The 23,073-nt window shown below is 31.9% G+C and overlaps 1 protein-coding gene and 1 pseudogene across 4 annotated transcripts in view; one reads left to right on the forward strand and one right to left on the reverse strand.

Moving 5' to 3' along the window:
• The window catches only part of Ascc3 (activating signal cointegrator 1 complex subunit 3), a 340,007-nt gene that overhangs the window by 173,248 nt on the left and 143,686 nt on the right, over positions 1-23,073 (forward strand). For all 4 annotated transcript variants that reach the window (XM_078019561.1, XM_078019562.1, XM_078019563.1 and 1 more), the window contains 7 exons: positions 5,136-5,327; positions 5,636-5,860; positions 11,566-11,685; positions 15,335-15,499; positions 16,984-17,070; positions 17,887-18,063; positions 21,182-21,407. In XM_078019561.1, the coding sequence (XP_077875687.1) occupies positions 5,136-5,327; positions 5,636-5,860; positions 11,566-11,685; positions 15,335-15,499; positions 16,984-17,070; positions 17,887-18,063; positions 21,182-21,407 (1,192 nt within the window). The remainder of the gene's footprint in view (positions 1-5,135; positions 5,328-5,635; positions 5,861-11,565; positions 11,686-15,334; positions 15,500-16,983; positions 17,071-17,886; positions 18,064-21,181; positions 21,408-23,073) is intronic.
• On the reverse strand, positions 1,305-1,658 carry LOC120889101 (signal transducer CD24 pseudogene; annotated as a pseudogene).

Raw genomic sequence — 23,073 nt, forward strand, 5'->3', positions numbered from 1 at the left:
TTGTAAAAGATTAGAGGATCAAGACTGCTTTTAAGGGGCTGGGGATGTGGCTCAAGCAGTAGAGCGCTCTCCTGGCATGCGTGCGGCCCGGGTTCGATCCTCAGCACCACATACCAACAAAGATGTTGTGTCCGCCGAGAACTAAAAAATAAATATTAAAAATTCTCTCTCTCTCTCTCTCTCTCTCTCTCTCTCCTCTCTCACTCTTTAAAAAAAAAAAGACTGCTTTTAAGCGTAAGATCAGGTTCTAACTACTTAAAAATATTGACTGATAACAGAAAGTGTTCTAAACGTGGCTATTCTGATCCATAGTTTTTTTTTTTAAAAAAAAGGTATTTACAGAAAAAATATAAAAGTTTTTGTGAATTTAATATGTACTTCTCAAATGCTGATTTATAAATTTGGCTTCTTCACATAGTTGCCTTTCTAATTTCAAGATTTGCCATTCTACCTTCAAAGCTGACTATTTTTAATTGTGAAAGGTATTCAACAAATGCAGAAAAAAAAAGCAGCATTTTGAAATTAGTTGAGGTGAATGCAGTTCTACTCTTTGGAATCAGTTTAGCTAAAGGAATCTGGCACTCTTGTTGAATGAAAACAGGAGATGGGAGATACCTACAATTTGACTTTGTGAGGATAAGCAAGACTTACTCATGAGGCCTGGATTTGAGGTGAATTCCAAACTATCATTGCCCTGGCACATGTCAATTACTACATAAAAGTCCAAACATAATGTCAAAACCAAAAACTGCAGAGGAAAGAGTTCAGTTCCCAAAGGAACAGAAATAGTTTAACAGTTTGAAACTTTATCTAGAATATATAAGCATTAAATTAGCACTGCTGAAATGATACATTGAGGATTTACAGTAACACCTGGAAGTTCCCTCTATTGTACATATAAATAGAATCATGGAAGCTTTTTATATTACCTGTTTTATGGCCTTATAGATTTCATGAACCAAATGAAAACTGAAGTCTCCATTCCACATTCCATCCCTTATGTCTAGATAAAATCTATTCTTGTTTTCAATGTAGAGTCTTAAGTGTCCGTATTTCTTATGCCTCATTCAGGAAATCGTGTCTCAATTTTGGGTGTTATCTCTTTTTATCTTATATGTGAAACTCCAGCAGATTTAATATTGGCATTCATCACATATGAAACCCTTCACATGTCCTTCAAACCAATCAATTTGGAATTCTCAACATTTTCTATGTCAATAAAATCAGGTGTGGAATTGGTAGATTTGATGAGGACCTGCTTCTTCCTTGACACACTGGACATCTAGTTGCTATTTCAGATTGGGTTTAGAAGATGGGGAAGTAGAGATGTTTCTTGGCCTGCCTGAGTCTCTAACAGTAGAGATGTAGAAGAGAGAGCAAGATCACAAGAAGACTGGCTGTTGACTGCAGGGCACTGCCACCTGTGTTGGGTGTAGCATTAGTTGAACTGGGAGCAGGAGAGGTACTCTGTGAGGAGTTACTTGAAAGTGTCACAACAGCTGTTTGGTTTGAGTAAATCTTGGTGGGTAGGAGCAGTGCCAGAAGCAGCAGCCCCAGCTCCAGACTGGCCACTATAGCTCTGCCCATGTCTGCTCTGGCAGTGCGCTGTCTCACTAGATTCGAGGAGATAGGATGGCTCCAGGAGTGTGCAGGCAAGGTCTCCTTTGATTCTTTAAAGTGCATTTTTTCCTTAGTCACTTTTGTGTTTGTTATGAAGTACTTTTTCTTAAGAATGTAAATAATTTAATGCAGTAATGAATATGAGACTGCTTAGCTGAAATAATCTCTTATAAGGTCAATCAAATTATATGGTGGTATTGTGCAGAGATGGATCAAAATATTACCACAGAAATCTTCCTATAAAAACTGATCCTTGGTGCTGGGGCTGGGGTCCTCAGTAGCATACTTGCCTGACATATGTGAAGCACTGGGTTAAATTCTCAGCACTGCATATAAATAGATAAAATAAAAGCATATAAATAGATAAAATAAAAGTCTATCAACAAATATATATATATATATATATATATATATATATATATATATAAACATTTTTCTGCATTAAAATAATTTGAGTTGGGTGCAGTGGCACATGCCTGCAATCCCAGCACCTTGGGAGGCTGAGACAGGAGGATCACAAGGTCAAAGCCAGTCTCAGCAAAAGTTCCTGTCTCTAAATAAAATACAAAATATGGCTGGGAATTTGGCTCCAGAGTTCAATTCCCAGTACCCACCCAAAATAATGATAATAATAATAATTTGAGGAGGTTATATATATGTACATTCAAGGACATGGAAAGATGTGTAATATTAAAACTGTGGTCTGATACTACCATACTCATTAGTATGGCTAAAATGAAAAATAATGACGTTGTCAAGTGCAGACAAACATTCGAAGTAACTGTAACTCTTGTTTTTTGCTGATATAATAAATTAGCCACTCTGGAAATGGTTTGCCAGTTTGTATATAGTTAAACATAGCGTTTACCATATGACCCATCTGCTCCATTACTGGTGATTACATTTAAACATGAAAACATAGACACACACACACAGAGACACACACACACACATCTCAATGTTCATAGATGTTCTATTTATAATTACCCAAACTGTAAACTATAAACTTACTCAGTGTCATTCAGTGAGAGATTATATTATGAAACTGATATGCCTATTGATACTATTGAATATGATTTGGCATTAAAAAGGAATGGATTATTAATTAGTGTGCAACAACTTGGATGACTCTTAAAAGGCATGAAGCTGAGTGAAAGAAACCTGTCCAAAAAGCATATATACTGTTTAATTCAATATATAACACTATAACATTCTTGAAGTGACAGAACTTTAGGGATGAAGAACAGATCAGTGGCTACCACAGATTGTAGGTAGGGAGGGCTTCTATAAATAAATGGTACAAAGGAGTTTTATATCTTGATAATGGTAGTAATTATACATATTGATACATATGTTATAATTCATAGAACTGTATGTCAAAAATAGCTTTGCCAGATGATAATTTTAAAAATAAGATTTTTAAAAGTATATATCCTTAGACTTATTCCTCAAAGATTACAATTCATTTATACTGTGAGCTATGGCAGACCACATATGAAAAATTCAGATTCAAACATTAATAGTAAAAAACCTACACCTGTTTTTAAGACTTTTGTCACATCAGGTCTCTGTTGAACTAATAAAAAAGAATGTCCAGAATTTATAAGAATAGAGATAACAGAAGTGTATGTTAAGTGTCTCCTAGGTCCTCACAGAGACCAGAGGTGTGTACCCATTGGGTTAAGTGTACAACCTTCGTGGTTGGAGTAGAAGGTACTGTGTGAACACATTCACCTTCTGAGAAAATTCTTACTGCAGTTACATACTTCCAATGTTTAATTTTTTTCCTGTGCCTTGGTACCCCAGCAGTCTTCACCAAGTCCTGTGTTAACTGGGGTTTATTCAAGGAATCTAGATATAATATAGCACATATATTATTAGTATATTTCAATACAGGATATTTAGACTTTACCTGAAACAAACAGCAGTTCACCAATATGGTTTGTACAGAACATCTCCAAACATATTCTTTCTCTTTGAGCTCTATTCTTAAATATTAGAAATTAAATAGGTGAAGTGTCTTCTATCCCTTCCTTTGGCATGTAAAGGAGCTGTTATTTATTAGCAAACACTCCACAGCAGACTTCATCCCAACGTCTTTCCTTATTCGTAAGAAGTGATTATAGGAATATTGACCATAAGAATATTGCTTGTCTGAAAAGATAAAGGCTGATTCAGTTAGTGTAGTTGGTTGTAAAGTATGTGATAAAATGATTTCTACGGGCTGACTACATTGCACCAAAATAAAACAAGAATATGCTTCTTTTGAATTTGAAAGGAGATAGTCTGGATAGTCTTTGTTACATATGTGTGTATTTTGTTTTGAATTTAAGGCTTAAAATGTGCAAGTTGTTATTTATTTAGCTAGCCACTAGATGGTGTGGTTTGCTAAAAGTTTTACCATTCCCTCAGCTTTAGAATTGAAACCAATTTCATGGAGTGGGAGCGATTTTCTTAGATCTTTCGTTAATTAGTATAATTATCTTAGAAGTTTAAAATTGTAAGTAACCTGAGAGTTAGATAATCAGTGTAGCGTAATCTGGACTAGAATCCTAGTCTTACAGAAATCTCACTCCCTGCTGATACAGTGTTTCTTACATAAAAGTATGGGGGGAAATGTTCTTAAAGCTCTTCAATTGTTGATAATGAGATTTTTTTCAGAATAATAACTAACACATAGCATGATACCCAAAAGAAGCTTTGTCTGTATAAACCTTTTTTAAATGTTTATCTGGAATTTTTAATTTTCCAAAAATGTGTTCTCTAGTATACAGTAAGTCTTTATTGAAAATTTTTTGGATCTTCTGCTGTAGCACTTATACGTATTGCAGGTAAGTGTACTAAATCCCATATCTGAGCTCAGACCAGACCAAAGAACAGACACCATAAGTGAAATCAGTACACGCAGCTAATTGTAAAGTTGAGGATCCAGGACAGGTGGTCAGTTCTATCCCATCAAAGCTCACCATAAACAAAGCTGTAGGTGAACAGTGTTGGGTTTATTGACTCATCACAATGATCAAGACCATGGAAGCATCTGAGTAAGAGGAGCAAGTCTTCTAGGTAGTGGATCTGGAATAGAAAGTAGGTTTGATTTGTCAAAAAAGAGATTTCAAGGCTGTGGTGGGTAGTGTAGGTAGGTGGGGTTAAATTATGGGAATTAAGTTTTTAGGCCCTTGTATTGTAAGGACTCCAGCCTTATAGGGAGTTGGGACACAGGTTTTTGCTTATTTTTAAAATAGTATTTTTGGAAGAATAATAAACAGGTAATACTGATTAATTGCAAGAAAGGACAGCTAGATAAAGGAGGCACTTGCTTTTTACTTCATTCCTTTTGAATTTTGTATCATGTTCTTTTGAATTTTGTATCATGATCTTATATACTAAGATTCAGTCACGTCCTTGGATACTTAATTTTATGCTTTTGGTGATAAACTCTTTTAGCAGCTATGTTAAATAGAAACTGCTTTTAAATGCTAAATAATGTTTTTATGTTTTGTTGATATCTATTCTAGGTGCAAAAGTCAAGAAATAAGCAAGTACGAGAGTTATTCCCAGATGGTTTTAGTATTCATCATGCAGGAATGCTTCGGCAGGACAGAAATTTAGTTGAAAACTTGTTTTCCAATGGTCATATCAAAGTCCTAGTCTGTACAGCTACGTTAGCCTGGGGTGTCAATCTCCCTGCTCACGCTGTTATTATTAAGGTAGGAGCTTACCTTCTTTTGATACAGATTTGTGTGTGTGTTAAAACAAATGTATGAATTGATTTATTTAGAAAAATATTGTGATTCAGCTGTTTCTTTGACATTGAATGTTAATTTATATAAGGGAAAAATATTTTCTCCAATAAAATTCAGTTTATATTGTAAAAATTTAACTATCACAGATGATGAAGGGATTAGTTAAAGTACACTTCGAGATCTTACTGTATTTGCCCAATTTCAGTATTCAGCTCTTCAGGATTATATTTATGTGTACTTATGTTAATTTTTATTAACTTTTTCTTATCTAGGGAACACAAATATATGCTGCAAAAAGAGGCTCCTTTGTTGACCTTGGAATTTTAGATGTCATGCAGATATTTGGCCGAGCTGGACGACCACAATTTGACAAATTTGGGGAAGGAGTCATTATAACAACACATGATAAACTCAGCCATTACCTCACTCTCCTCACTCAACAAAACCCAATTGAGAGTCAGTTTCTGGAAAGTCTTGCAGATAACCTAAATGCAGAGGTAAGATCTGATCAGTCAAAAGTTGGGATAGAATCGTCAGCTTTAAGAATAACGATAAAGGTTGTGTTGGTTTTTACTTTGTAGTATTTAGGAATACAGATTATGCCATATAGTCATAAGACAAAAGAGGCTGGGGGGGGCCAATATTGTTGATTAACTCACAGCAGTATAAATGTAGACAACAATACTGACAGGAACTCATTGTTAAATGACCACACTTTCAATCTATGAGGTTTTACTATAGATCAGAAATCCAATCCAAAGTTTACAAATAAGGGAAACATAAATAGAAATAACTGATATTTTTAGTGCTGAATTGATGATTAATATTTGTATGAAGTTTTTCTAAGTTTTATGAAGCTTTCTTGTCTTTATTAGGTCATTTGATTAACTTTGTTATGTAAAATGTGATTGCCTAAATTGAGCGAGAGTATAATCTTTTATTTCAAATGTGTGTGTGCAGGCATGTGGGAGTGTGTGGGGGGAGACTTTAATAATAGGATTTAAATAATGGACCTGGAAAGCATAGGTAACATCTCAACTGGTAAAAAAAAATAAACATTTTTACAATTTAGAGTATATATATCAAACTTTCAAATGAATGTTCAAAATTCAGTGCAATGTTTTCATGACATTTTTAATGACTGCACAAGTATTCAACACTTTTCTACCTCAGTATCCTTTTTTTTAAAGTTAACTCAAATAATTTAGATAACTTAGGTAAGATGTAAATATTGAATAAATGAATGAAATATTCACAATCATATTCACAATCAAATATTACTTATTGTGTGCAAGTCTATATGGAGTACTTCTTAAATAGCTTATAGAAATTCTATTCGGGTTATTTACAAGACTGTTTATAAAGAGAATGAAAGACACACTCTACATTATGTAGTTCTTCTGTTAAGAAGCATATAGTCCAAAAGGAGAAAAAAAGACATGGAAAGAAAATGACAACTTCCATAGAAGTACTTGGTAGAAGGAGAAAATATGTTTGACCTGGGATTATCAAAAAAAAGCTTTTTTCATGATGATAGTAAACTTAGTCTGAGTTCAGAGGATAGATAAGTTTTGGAAGATAAGTTTGAAAGTAAGAAAAAAAGCATGAAGAGCACTGGTTTACCTTAATAAAATTACAGGAAACAAAAAGAGATTAGAAAATAAAATTTGACTCCAAAGAAAATATTATCATAGCTTAATTTTGGTCCTCATTGCCTACCCTGATTGCATTGGGTAAGTAATTAGGTCTGGGCCAAGAGTGTTTATAATGGGATAAAATCTATTACTGTAAAGTGATGGTAATAGTAGCATAGGCTAGAGACTGCTGGGTGCTTCATGTACATTCTCTTATTCTGTCAGACCTGCTAAGTAGATATTATCCTCAGAGAGATGTGTAACTGCCCAAGGTCACTAAGGTATAATTTTTAGAAATAATATTCAAACTGAGGTCTATTTAGCTCTAAAGGAGATCTTTTTATTGTTGCTTAAGACTTCTGTAATCTTATTAAAAATGTAATAAGTTAAAAAAAATACATTACCCTACATTAGGATTCTCCCTTCTTTTCTTCTAAAACCTGAACTAAACATTTTCCAAAATGGTAGCCATAATTTCTCTTACATTTACAATAAAAAAGAAAAAATAATCCTGTTTTTCTAAAATTTTGCTTAAAGAGCATGTCAAGGAATACTAAATCTTAGCAAACCTAGAATTAGTTCTTGATAGTTTTTGTAAGTGGTAGTCACAATGTGTTGATGTGTTTATGCAGAAGACACAAAGTAAGTAAAACAATGCTCTTGTCCTCAGGGAACTCTTCCCTGGGGACAAAAAAGTAGCACCAGTGAAACTGTTTGATCTAGCCCTCCGTATAAAAATAGTCCTTAAGTTCATCTCATATTAATTAACGTACTTGCTAGAAATGTCATTTTCATAAATGTCAACACACTCTGAGCACAATTCCATTTAGTGATATAAAGGGCATTTAAATAATGAAACACATAGATTGAAATTTTTAGTTACTATAATGAAGTATAGCAATTGCTAAGCTTGCTTATATCGTGGTTTACTGGAAGAGCTCCCTGTTACAGTAATTTTTCCTGTTAATGAAACAAACTCCTTTAAATTATAGTTGAATGTGAAATTAAACTTAGTCATCTGTACACATCAAGTGTGAAATTGGTTTATAACATAAATCTGTGCTGCATTCTTAAGATAATGGATTTTTAAGTCCTTAGACTGCAAAAAATCTTTGAAAGACTCTAAAATATCACTAATCAACATAAAGGTTATGTTAGGATAGTAATGTTGCCCTTATTAATATATTTGATTTCATGAATATCAATTTTGACCATGAATTTAGAGAAACTGGAGAAAATATTTTATGAAGAATAATTTAATGCAAACATTTTATGAGACATCTTTGCTGATTGATGCCTAATGGGGCTAACTCCATAATGCTAAAGTTGAGAAGTAATAAATCCCTTTCCTATAAAGAGCCACTTAACTTTGCACTGGGAGAAACACTGATATATGTGTTTCAGGCTAATTAAAATGTATTCATGTTGCTCAGTGTATATTCTGTTCTAATCCCTATATTCTATACTTTATAACTTTGTTAATTATTCTATATCCTAACATACATTCTTTGTGTACAAAGAGTTCTTGTCTCTTCAGGATGTTGTACATATACTGGCTCTTGAGTTAAAACTTCCACTGTCTACTTTTCCCTCTTCCATTACTCCTCAACATAGGCCTTCTGCCCTAGGAAGCTATTACTCTACTCACTTCACTTAGAAAGGCCCAATTTTCTTTTTTAATGAAATATAGATGCTCTCATTGTGAAAATTCAATAAATGCCTCTTCCAAGTTGGTAGGCAATATAGTATCACTATTTTCTGATAATCCCTTCATATGTAGCCCTACTTAAGCAGTTCATATATAGGTATAAATATATATATGTATCTATATATACATACATGCTCATGATTATATTTGCTTATTTAGTTTCTAAAAACTATATAAAGTTGATAGAAACCATATGAATGGTTTTAACTAGTTTTTTAAAACACATATAGTAAAAATAAATAAGATAACCTTAAAGACTAAAGTTTAAATAGATAAATATGAAGTGACACTTGAGTCTGATTTCTGAATTACCAAATTTGGAGTGGATTTTATTTTTGTTAAAGAAAAATAAAGTTTATTACACTATACACTAATGCCACTTTTACATGTTATATTTTTGAGTATCTGGTATGTGCTAGCCTCTGTGGATGTTGGGCTTCTATTTGTCATCTTAATTACTTATACATGTCTCACCTCCATGACTAGAGAAGTGAGGTCAGGGACCATACTATTTGTTACCATATCCATTGTACCTTAAATAATATACAGGCTTTTTAGTGACTTGTTATGATTATGGAGATAAATGAATAAATTTCAAAAAGAGGGAGTATGGAAAAAATACTTGTTTTATGAAAGGCTCCTGTATCAGATAGCCACTAGGGGACAGCAAATATTTTCAAGAAAATTTTTATTTTTGTCACTAGGTGGCATTCAAGGATTAGTCTCAAAATAAGGTGTAACTTTACATTTATTTTTCTGGATAATCTCTTCCCTTTTAATGAATTATTAGAAGATTTCCATTACATGATCTAATTTTTGATACCTACTTTCTCTTCTAATCTTATAACTAATAGTAATAGGTAATTATTAATGTTTATTTGATAAGTCTGATTTTTAAATTGTCCTTTATAAAATTTTTGTCTCTTGAGATTTGTATAGTATTTTAAAAGAGCATCATAAGGTCAAAAGGGAATGAATATAGGTTGTTATTTTAAAGTAATAACATAAAGTAATAAGGGAATATATGGGTTATATGACAATACAGTTTGACTTGCAAATAATGAAATCAGAAATAGGTGAGACTGTCAGCTATTTATCCGTATCATCAAACTAGTTTTATTTATCTAAGCAGACTGGAAAAACTGTTTAAACATCCTACACAACTCTCTTATTGCCTTAATTTTAATTCTTACTGCTTTTCATTTTCTGAAAAGCCTTACAGTTTAGATTTAGGAAATGTACTTATTTACCTATAGTATGGATGGCTTGGTCATTTTTAAGTAAACTAGTGGAAATTTAGAAGTAAATAGGCAGAATCTTCTTACATATTTTTACTTTTGGTTGTCCCACTTTTTAAATAACAAATACTATGATGTAATATTACAGTGAAAATTATATGCTGCTGTATCTCATCTTCAATTTACTTAAATGTACACTTTTGTGTTGTTGTTGTATTTTGTTTCGTTTGGTGCTCAGGATTGAACCTAGGACCTTCTGCATGCTAATCATGTACTGTACCACTCCCAGTCCATCTACATTTTTATTTCACAAAAAAGTTATATAGAATTAAAAATTATAATATAGGGATTAAATCAAACATGAAGATTTTTATTTTCTTCAATATTAGTACAAAAAGTGGCAGCATTTGTTTTCCTTTTTTCCCCCCTCCTGTGAATAAAAAAAAAGGCTCAGGAACAAATTTATAGCTGTCAAGTTTCACAACTTTAGTTAATTGTTAAAATAAAAAGGGTACTTTAAGTAAAAGCAGAATTACTTCCTATAAATCCCTTGCTTAAGGAACTATTTTAAGAATACATCTCATTAAAATTCTGCATTAATATCCTTATCTAATCATTTCTTTCTCTTTATTACACAGATCTTATATTTATTGTTGTGTTCTAAATTATTAACCTTTGGTTTTATTTAATAAATATCACAAATCACTTCAAATGCTAAATTAAACATTATATTTCCTTTCTGAATATAATCTAAACAATCATCCAATAATTACTTTGGTTCAAATGTTTAAATATCATATTTTCCCATTGCTTGTTTAAGTTTACCAATTTAAAAAAAACACCCTATTCTTGTATGATTTTGAAAGCATAAATATTAATATGTCTAAATACCAATAAATTTGCTTTGTTTTGTGCAGAAATAATTGCATTTTCCATTATATGCATATTGTATGTTTATACTGGCAGTCCTCTGAATGAGTATCTCTAAAGGTAAAAACTACCATTGTACCTTCTATGGTTTTATTGATGACAGTGCACAGAATCAGGATAAAGATCAACAGAATTAATATTTTGTTATTTTTTTTAATAATGTTGAGTTTTATTTTTGAATCTTTATTCATTTTATTTATTTTTTTATGTGGTGCTGAGGGTTAAGCCCAGTGCCTCACATGTGCTTAGACAAGTGCTCTACCTACAACCCCAGCCCCATATTTTGTTATTTTTATTCTGGTACACTTACATTTAAACATATTCAGTAGTTTTATTATATAAAATGAAACTAAAATAAAATGGATACAGAATATGAAAAAGAATTAACAAATGTCAAAAATGTCCTTAATACTATGTAGAATTAAAATCCATACAGGGAAAAATAACCAAATGTCATCATTGAGTAAGTTCAGTTTGGGAAGATAGCATTTCCAATGTATTATTCTCAATGAAATAAAGAGGACTGCTGTTTTCGTTAACTGAGAAGTCATTTCAGTGATTGTGCTTACCTTCTTTAAATGTAGCACAATGATCTATTTTGAAAACTTAATTTCTGGCAGAATGACCTTTGCTATAATGTTTGTTTGACTTTAATGCATTACTTTAATTTCTGTTGTATTTTTGATTTGCAGATTGCTCTGGGAACAGTCACAAACGTGGAAGAAGCAGTAAAGTGGATAAGTTACACTTACCTTTATGTACGGATGAGAGCAAATCCATTAGTGTATGGCATCAGTCACAAAGCTTATCAGGTATAAAACTCAAACTCATTTATTTTAAAAAAAAAAAAAAAACCTCAAACCTTCTTTTTGGTTCTGTAATCCTTTCATGATGTGAGGATAAATATTTGCTAGTGTTGCCTCATCTGAAAAGAGTTATGGACCTAGAAGAAAAATAAAGAGCCTTAATCGTTTTTTAAAATACACTAAAGAAAATTAAATTGGTTCCTTGTAATTATTTTGCTTTATTTAAATCTCTTTTCCCATTAATAATGTTGATATTTTGTATCATTCTATTTTTCAGGTATATTTCTGTTAGATGTTAATATTTCACCATGATTTTTTACTCTGATACATTTAGTTTTAGAAATAACCAGATATAAGGAAACATATAGACCATTTTTAAAAATAGGCTTGTTATATACAATCTACTCCTCCTGTCATGTCCCTTCTATGCCCTATAGTAAGATTAAAAGATAGCATTAATGCATTATTGTCTTAACAGTTTAAAGTTTGAAGTCAGTTTCATGATTCAATGTGTATGCATAGACAGAAATTTAGATACATGTGATAGCAGGTCTTCCTATGAGCTTTATAGTTGTGTGGTCCATGTGGCTTACAGATCTTGTCTTTTCTTTAGAACTCTGCTTTATATACTGTAAGTGCTTCCTAATTACAGATAAAATTCAGTTGTAATGTCAAAAAAACATTATTTCACCATCTTCATATGATGTTTACTTCTGTTAAGTCAAAATTATTAAAGAGGTTGAGTCTAACTCAAAATTACAGTTTTTCTCTATTTACCAATACACATACACACAAATATTGTATTGATAAATACACATACATATGCATTGTGTGTGTGTATTGGTAAATGCATATATATAAATATTTGTGCATTTGTTATCAAAGCAATTGCCAAACTTTTGGGGTTTTTCTTTCATTTTTCCTTTTCTTGTGCAGTAGATTTTGCCATGGAAGAGTTGAAACTTAAGACTTAGGGGGAAAAAATTAAGAATAGTAGTAGCAACTAGTTCTGAAGCTGGTAATCTGAAAATCTTAGGTTTTTATACTTGGATCTTCTTTACATAGAATTCCACTACTTTTCTGCTTCTCAGTTAAAATATGTGCTGATCTTCAAATGGATGTCTTATTTTATAAGCGATTTGTTCTGTTATAAAATATAACTGCATTATAATCTGATTTTATACATTTTTATATTTATTAATTTTTAACTGGTACTCTATAGACACACATGAAGGTGGGATTCACTGTGGGTTATTCATACATGTGCATAGCATAATTTGGTCAGTTTCTTCACTCAGTTCCTCCCTTTTCCATCCCTTTTCCCTTCCCTTTGTACCTTTTATCTACTCCACTGATCTCCTTTCTATTTTCATGGGACATTGCCCTCCCCCTTTCCCTATTTTTTTAGTTCCTTAGTTATCTATTGCTTCCACATATGAGATAAAACATAAGGCCATGACTTTTTGAGTCTGGCTTATTTCACTTAGCATGATGTTCTCCAGTTCCATCCATTTGCCAGCAAATGCCATAATTTCATTCTTCTTTATGTCTGAATAAAACTCCATTTTGTACATATACCATATTTTCCCCATTTGTTCATATGTAGATGGATACCTGAACTGGTTACATATTGTGTAATATTGTGAATATTATTGTGAATATTCTATTGTGAATTGTGCTGCTGTGACCCAGCAATCCCAAAAGACCTTGCACTTTTTAAATAATGTATCTCTAAATGTTCTCATCACAAATATGATCATTGTGAGAATAGTCAAAGGTACAATGAAAATTTTCTGAAGGACTAAAAATAAACAAGTATATGTATTTTCATGGGCTAAATATCCCTTGGAATAAGATAAACACATCAATTGATTTTTAATATCAAAAGTTTTTTGCAGTATAATGAAAACTTTAAAACAGTTTTCTGGTATTTAAAAAAGGGAATTTTATTTCATTCCAGGATTCATAGTTTTACTGCCTTTACAGTTCTACGTCTTAATTTTTTCTTTAACTTATATGTTTTGATTTTGTTGCTCTGTAAATTTGTATCCATAGAATTCTTATAGACAAACACAAATCAAGTAGTTTGGACCTGATATATATAGTATCACTTATTAGCAGATATTTGCTGATAATACTCTTGATGCTATGTTACTTATCTGCAGTTAGTTTCCTTTTGCCTCATTTTTCTGATTTTTAAAACTCTTTAAGCTGCCATAAAGATCTAAGTTAAAACAAATGGCAGAAGTATTAACTCATTAGATTTCTAAGGAGTTTTACTACTTCTCCAACAACCCCATTAAAGGTCATATTTTACATAATTGCTCATAACAAGAGATTAATCTTCAAGACTTAGATGTGTATGGTTGTGCACTTGTACAGTATGATTGTGCATGTATATACATAGCAACAAGAATATTTGTTAGTATTTTGTATTAAATATCAATTTATACTTAGAAAAAAATTATAATAGTTTTAAAACTATATAAAAGTTCACTGTCAACTTCATTTTATTCTTTGTTTCTATTATTATTATAGACAAAATGGATTTTTCCACCAACAGTTGTGAAAATTACTAAAATAATAGTATTGTATTTTTAAGGGGATAACCATGCATTTATTTTTATGTATTTTATCTTTGACAGGGGAAAGCATTCTTGCCATCATATCTCCAAATGACTGATAAAATAGAAGTATGGTTTGGTAATTTAAAGTGCCTGTTTAAGTGTGGGAAGGAGAAGATGGTGTTTTTTTTTTCTCCTTATATCTGATTCCCTGTGTCTATAACCTTAAAGATTATAAGACCAAGGAAGAATAGTATTGGTATCTAAAGAGACTGTACAGATTGATAATTTTATTATCCAAAAGACTATGTGGATTGATAATTTTAACGAATTTTAAACTTTCTTTATTTAATCAAATAAAATCTTTTCTAGTTGTTTCTTAAATGTATAGAATGTACTTCAGAAATTATAATTGAAAAATCTCTGATCAGCAGCTTCAATACTGGGTATATACCCAAAGGAAATGAAATCAGAATGTTGAAGAACATCTGTACTCCTGTGTTCATTGCAGCACTATCCGTATTTACAAAGAAATGGAAGCAGCCTAAGCATTCATCAGCTTATGAATGGATAAAGAAAAATCTAATACCTATACACAAATGATGCATTATTCAGCTATAAAAAAAGACTAATATATTGTCTTTGCAGTAACAGGGATGGAACTGGATATCGTTAAGTGAAATAAGCTAAGTACAAAAGAACAGGTACCACCTGATCGAATTCATGTGTAGGATCTCAAAAAGTTGATCTTACAGAGGTTGAAAGTAGAATGGTGGTTACCAGAGGCTGGAGAGAGGGATGGGGAGAGACTGATCAATGAGTACTAAGTTTTTACCATAAATAAATGATAAATGTTGGAAAGACAGTTGTATTTAATCTGTTTTAAATATTGCACAAATATATTTTTGTATTGAAACATCACTTTATACCATTGATACATATAATTTTATGCTTCAAAGTACCAGTTCAAAATTTAGTTTTTAAAAGTCTAACTAAAACATGAAGAAAAAAATTTAACTTCCATAAATGGGTATTTGTTTGCAGGTGAGAGTTTTTTTTAGAATTCAAGTGTTTATATTTCTTTCTTATAGATTGACCCAACATTAAGAAAGCATCGAGAACAGTTAGTCATTGAAGTTGGACGAAAACTAGACAAAGCTCAGATGATTCGTTTTGAAGAGAGAACTGGTTATTTTTCCTCAACGGATTTGGGTAGAACTGCCAGCCACTATTATATTAAATACAATACCATTGAGGTAATATTCTGAGAGGAACAACTGCAAAAATGTTTATTTTTACAGACAAATACTTTCTAGACTTCAAAATATATTAATAATGCCAAATAACAAAAGCAACTTATGAGCAAATACACTTAGTTTATATGAATTCAGCAATATACTTTCAGTAATGACAAGGAAAAAAAAATGACTTTAGATAGCAATGGTGCTCTCCTGCCATCCTGTTTCATGAACATATCCTAAACACTACATACACCTGAAATAGTTGAAGCCTATGGGTGAGTCTTATGGAGTGAATGCCAGAATGATTTTAAGCTGGAGGTGATAGCTTAATGATTTCTTTGAATAAAAAGTTGAAAATTTAATTGTATGTTAGTAAGAAACACTAAAGAAGAGTTTAAGAAACTACTAAAATTGCCAAGTCAGCCTGTTTGTACTAGATGATTATTAAGGAACTTTTAAGGCCAATTTTGACCATACAATTATAAGAGAATTTGTTGCTTTTTAACAACTTCCTGTTTAAGATGATCTGATACTTTAATATTTTTACTTTTAAAAAGCATATACATGTGTTTTCATGTACATATATCAGTACATGTCAATACAATGATAACCCGTTGGGAGAATACTTAAATTTGAAGAGATTGAGATAGGTTAAGTTAAGTTGAATTTTTATACTTTTTTCAATAGATAGTCAGTGTGTTTGGAGTTTTTTCTTAAACTCATTTTTGCCTTTTGTACATAAAGTTGTTTTTAAAATAGGAGAATAGAAATCATCAAAAAGAAAAACTCAGTTTATATGAAATCTCGGGTTTGTAGATTTAATATTTGCTTATATATAAAACAGGTTTCAGAGAAACACCTTTATGTGCTTACTGGGTTTTCCTCATTTTTTTAGAATAACCTATAAGTGTATGACACTAGATTTCTGCAAGACCTCTTCATATATTATCTTGGAGCTGTGATTTGGTGGTTCCTCAATCCCAGACCTAGTCCTTCACTCCTTATATCACCTACTCTCATCTCTCATTGTCTCTATGAGACAGCCTTTCTCATTTGTCCTCTTGCTAGTAGACTGCTGCCAAATTACACCTTAACACTTTGTTTTTTGCAGTTCTTTTTCAGCAACTCTAGCCTTGTAGTACCTTTGTCTTTTCCGTATGGCCTTTAACTGATTTTTCTGTGTATTCTCGCTATTCATATTTTGAGACTCTGTGAATTACATGTTGTCTAGTTATTTCCCTCTGAGTTCTATATGATATATGTGAGCTTATAATTAGTAAATGGCACAGATTTCCATATGCCTATACTGAGGTCAAGACCAGAATGTTATGTTGAATATTTTTAGACATTTAGTATAGATTTCATTAGATGATTTTACTGATCTTTTTTTGGTTCTAATGGCTTTCTAACTACGTTTAGGAGTGTTTTTTAATCTTTCATAAATTTGATAATATCTTTGGATCTTCTATTTTAATTAAATGTGACACTTACTTTGGTAGACCTTTAATGAACTCTTCGATGCTCACAAAACAGAAGGTGACATATTTGCGATAGTCTCCAAAGCCGAAGAATTTGATCAGATCAAGGTAAGATCACTTGAAGTTTCAGTCAGATATGTACAACATAGACACATTTATTCATTTATGAAAGTTTGAAATTAATTGTTATTCCTGATACAATATAAAAAAGGCATATGGCATATTTGGAGTATCAGCAGTGTTTTCTACAAGAAAACTCAGTGTTCTAGATAATAATATCATAGCATACCTAACATCATGCTTTGCTTTGTATCCCAAATCAAGAAATTTAAATAGGTTTTATATGAATGAATTTATCAAAAAATATATTGTATATGTTTTGGTTTATTTGCAATATAGTTCACTGAAGAAAATGTTAAGTAAATGCATGATTCAAATTAATACAGAAATGAATATTTCTGTACCCATATTATAATTTAATGTTATTAACAGTGAAAACTTTAATACTTTGAAACAGTACTTCACAACTTTAAGCTATGAATGCATTATACCATATAAAAATATATGACTGTAATGAATGCATTTGAAGATAATCAAGTTTGCCCTAATCAGTTTGGGCAGAGGTTTTACTCTGGTAAAATAAAAAATGAAACCTCATCACTTGAAGGATGGTGAGGTCAGATGACTTAATTTTTTATGTGTCAATGACAACTTTAATATTGGTGATAAACAATAAAATATAATTATACCTGCCTCAACATAATTTCATATTATATTTTATAATTTACCTATGGGAAAATTACTGGGTTTTAGCTGTACAAGAGTAAAATATTACATTATACTAAAAGGCAACCTTAAAAACATGCAATGTGGTTTTTCAATAAATTAGACCAAATATTACTATAAAAAAATTGACTCTTCTAGGTCAGAGAAGAAGAAATAGAGGAGTTAGATGCTCTATTAAACAATTTTTGTGAACTCTCAGCTCCTGGAGGTGTAGAAAATAGTTATGGGAAAATAAACATCTTACTTCAAACTTACATCAGCCGAGGAGAGATGGATAGTTTCTCCCTTATATCAGATTCTGCATATGTTGCACAGGTAAGAATCTTACTCCCCATTTTCTCTTCTTTGTTTATCTCTAGAGACCAAGGAATTAATTCTGTTATCCTGTGAATACATTACTTTGAGAAATTCTATGAACTACTGTTTCTCCTTAGAATTAAAGATATTGATTTGTACATCTTTTATGTAACCTGTGCTTGTAAATCAGGACTGGGGGTGAAAGTTAGTGGTTGGTTTGGCTTAGTAACATATCTATCTTATATAAGGCCTAATATATATATTCCAGTATGATAGGTCTCTGATTTTAAATATTGAATACTGAAAGAAAATTGTTCCCTAAACCTACAGCTCATTTAATTTATAACTTTTAAAAACTGCTATTGTAAAAAAATTCTTCATATATTTAAACCATCGTGTGAAATAAAATAAGTTATTTTTTGTCTTCTTTGTCTTTCATTTTCTTTTCTTTTTTTGTTTTGTTTTGTTTTGTTTTTGGTAATACTACAGATTGAACTGAGAGGCTCTCTACCACTGAAATATATCCTCAGTCCTTTCTTACTTTTTTCTTTTAATTATTTATTTTAGTACTAGGGAATGAAACCAGGGGCCCTAAATCACTGAACCACATCTCTAACCCTTTCTAATTTTTTATTTTGAAACAGGGTCTTACTAAATTGCTCAGGGCCTAGCTAAATTGCTGAGAATGGCTTTGAACATGCAATCCTCCTTTCTCAGCCTCCCACACAAGGACACTTGGCTTTATTTTTTCCTTTAAGACAAGGTCTTGCTACGTTGCTGAAACTGACCTTGAATTTATGATTCTCCTCCTCAACCTCTGGAGTTGCTGGGGTTGTAGGTGTGTGCCACCATACCTGATTCCAAGCATATATTTAAAACAAAAATTCCTAACCTTTAAAGTATACATTTTTATTATTTTTATTTAGAAATACCTTTATTAAGTTGAGAATTAAAACTTTAATCTTATATAATTACGTTATCTCATGTAATTATTCTATTATATTTGTAATTTTATTCAAAGATTTAATATAGAAAAAGTATGTTCTTAATTTTTTTGTTTTAAAATTCTTATTTTTATTTAAATGTAATGAATAGTGTTGTTGGGTTTTAAAATTTTATTTATTTATTTTAATTAGGTATACAGGACAGAAGAATGCATTTTGATTCACTGTACACAATTGCAGCATAACTTTTCATTTCTCTTTGATTGTACACGATGCAATGTCACATCATATGTGCAGTCATTTATGTACCTAGGGTAATAATGTCCATCACATCCCACCATCTTTCCTTCTGCCTCCATATCCCCTCTCCTTCCCTCCCTCCTCTTTGCCCAATCAGAATATCTCCATTTTTCCCATGACCTCCCCCATTATGGATCAGCATCCACTTATCAAAGAAAACATTCGGTCTTTGTTTTTGGGGGATTGGCTTACTTTGCTTAGCATGATATTCTCGAACTCCATCCATTTTTCTGCAAATGCCATAATGTTATTCTCTTACTGCTGAGTAATATTCCATTGTGTATATATACCACAGTTTCTTTATCCATTCATCTACTGAAGGGCATCTAGGTTGCTTCCACAGTTTAGTTATTGTGAATTGAGCTGCTATAAACATTGATGTGGCTGCATTACTATATTATGTGGATTTTAAGTCTTTTGGTTAAAGACCCAAGAGTGGGATAGCTGGTCAAATGATGGTTTCATTCCAAATCTCCGCACTGCTTTCTAGACTGGTTGCACAGTTATGCAGTCCCACCAGCAATGTATGAGTGTGCCTTTTTCTCCTCATCCACACCAACACTTCTTGTTGTTTGTATTCTTGATAACTGCCCTTCTGACTGGAGTGAGATGAAATCTTAGAGTAGTTTTGATTTGCATTTCTCTAATTATTAAAGATGTTGAACATTTTTTCATATATTCATTGATCGATTGTATATCTTCTTCTGGTAAGTGTCTATTCAGCTCCTTAGCCCATTTATTGATTGGGATTTTTTAAGTGTTTTTTGAGTTCTTTATATATTCTGGAAATTAATTCTCTTCCAACATGTGTATGGCAAAAATTTGCTCCCAAAATGTAGGCTCTCTCTTCACCTCATTAATTGTTTCTTTTGCTGAGAAGAAGCTTTTTAGTTTGAATCCATCCTGGTTATTAATTCTTGATTTTATTTCTTGTGCTTTAGGAGTCTTTTAAGGAAGTTGGAGCCTAATCTGATGTGATGAAGATTTGGGCCTACTTTTTCTTTTTCCTCTGTCAGGCTCAGGGTATCTGATCTAATTTCTACATCTTTGATCCATTTTGAGTTGAGTTTTGTGCATGGTGAGAGATAGGGTCTTAATTTCATTTTGCTGCATATGGATTTACAGTTCTCCTAGCACCATTGGTTGAAGAGGCTATCTTTTCTCCAGTGTATGTTTTTGGCTCCTTTTTCTAGTATGAGATAACTATATTTATGTGGATTTATCTCTCTGTCTTCTATTCTGTACCATTGATCTACATGTCTGTTGGTGCCAATACAAGCCGTTTTTGTTACTATAGCTTTGTAGTATAGTTTAAGGTCTGGTATTGTGATGCCTCTTGCTTCACTCTTCTTGCTAAGGATTGCGTTTGCTATTCTGGGTCTCTTTATTTTTCCAAATGAATTTCATAATTGCTTTTTCTATTTCTATAAGGAATGACATTGGGGTTTTAATTGGAATCGCATTGAATCTGTGTAGTGCTTTGGGTAGTGGGGCCATTTTGACAATATTTATTTTGCCTATCCAAGAACATGGGAGATCTTTTCATCTTCTAAGGTCTCCACCAATTTCTTTCTTTAGTATTCTGTAATTTCCATTGTAGAGGTCTTTCACCTTTTTTGTTAAGTTCATTTCCCAAGGGTTTTTTTTTGTTTTTTGTTTTTTGTTTTTTTTTTTAGGCTATTGTGAATGGGGTAGTTTTCCTGATTTCTCTTTCAGAGGATTCATCACTGATGTAGAGAAATGCATTTGATTTATGGGTATTGATTTTATATCCTGCTGCTTTGCTGATTTTATTAATTCATTCTAGAAGGCTGAATTTGAATAATAAATTTACTGACAAATTTGAAAACACATTGGACCTAACAACCCAATCTCCCCATTTTATTCTTCAGAATGCAGCTAGAATCGTTCGTGCCCTTTTTGAAATTGCTCTGAGGAAACGTTGGCCTACCATGACCTACAGGCTCCTGAATCTTAGTAAAGTCATTGACAAGAGGCTTTGGGGTTGGGCTAGCCCTTTGAGACAATTTTCAGTGTTACCACCACACATTCTAACAAGATTAGAAGAAAAAAATCTTACTGTAGATAAGCTGAAAGATATGAGGAAAGATGAAATAGGTAAGAAGGGGGAAAAATTGCTTAAATGAATTTTTCTGTGAAAATAAAATATTTTACTAGATATAAAAGTATTGTGAATTTTCATATTATTCATTCTTTTTTATTTCTGTTTTTTTGTACATTATAGTTTACATTGTTAATTTTGACATTCATGAATGCATAAACTCAATATAAATTTTGAACCTACATATAAAATCTCTTTATTTATGCAAAAGAGCAAAAGTCACTCCAAATTTTATGAAGTTATTTAGCAGAATTAGCAATTAAGGCTGGATGTGGTCATACATGCTTATAATCCCAGCAGTTCTGGAGGCTGAGATAGGAGGATCACAAGTTTCAGGTCAGCTTCAGCAACTTAGCAAGACTCTGTCTCAAAATTTAAAAAAAAAAAAGAAATTTAAATGGGCTAGGGATATTGCTTAGTGGCTTAGCTGCCGGTCCTGGGTTCAACCCCCACTACCCCTTCCAAAAGAATTAGCAATTAAAATAGTTTATATTAGCAAAGTTTTAAGTATTTTAAATGTAGATCCTACCCATTAATGATAAGAATCATTCAGTGATATTTATTCTCATTTTGTTTCTTAATATTGAACTAATTTCAAAGATTTTGTTATATATATATCAGCACTATTACAGTAAAAATTTAATTGAACAATAAGCTCTACATTCTCCAGAGTTTCTAAACAAGCTTAATTACACAAATATGCCTTTAGACCCAGTTGTTATCGGTGCATACATAGTATTCAGTGTCCAGCATTTTGTGTAATATTGAAAAGTTATTCCTAAACATACATTTCCACAAATCCTAACATTTATTGAATAAATGTATAATGCATTGATTAGACAGTATTTACTTCTGCAAAGGATAAACATTACACATGAAAAGAATCATTCTGAAGACAAATAAGAAGGAGGATTACTGCTGGCAAGAATTCTAAAGATGAAACTGAGCTCAGTGGCGCACCCTAGTAATCCCAACGGCTGGGGAGGCTGAGACAGGAGGACTGCGAGTTCAAAGCCAGCCTCAGCAAAAGCAAGGCACTAAGCAACTTAGTGAGACCCTGTATCTAAATAAAATTACAAAATAGTGTTGGGTATGTGGGTCAATGGTCAAGTGCCCCTGAGTTCAAGCCCTGGTACCAAAAAAAAAAAAGAATTCCAAAGATGTTTAGAGAGGCTGAGATAGTTATTACATTTGTAATAGAGTAGAAAAAAGGGCAGAAAGAAAGAGGGATTATTAACAAAGTAAGTTGACTGTGCACATATTGCACACTTGATGCTTTAAAATATAATCTGTTTTCACTTAATTGCTCAAATCAGTTAGTCACATTTGTTTTTTAACAGCCTGTACCCTTGGTATTCCCATACATGTCTTTATTCCAGAACCTGATTATTTTATGTTTTCTAGAAGTGGGCCTGGGTGGATGAGTTGTATTTAATTCCTGAAGCATTTCTCGTGATATTAGAGTTCTAAAGTAGACTCTGAATAAACCAGTGGCTATGTACATAAAATGTTAAATATTTCTGTATGTGTTCTAAACTAACTCAAAAAGTAGTTCCATTTATAGTAGTTTAAGCACAATATCAAGGCTCAGAACCCTATTAATACTTAAAGGATCCTTGATACTGATTTCCAGAGCTATGAATTGCTAATTCGAGTTAACTA

This window comes from Ictidomys tridecemlineatus, chromosome 8, assembly GCF_052094955.1.
Source record: "Ictidomys tridecemlineatus isolate mIctTri1 chromosome 8, mIctTri1.hap1, whole genome shotgun sequence".
In the NCBI taxonomy this organism is placed as follows: Eukaryota; Metazoa; Chordata; class Mammalia; order Rodentia; family Sciuridae; genus Ictidomys; species Ictidomys tridecemlineatus.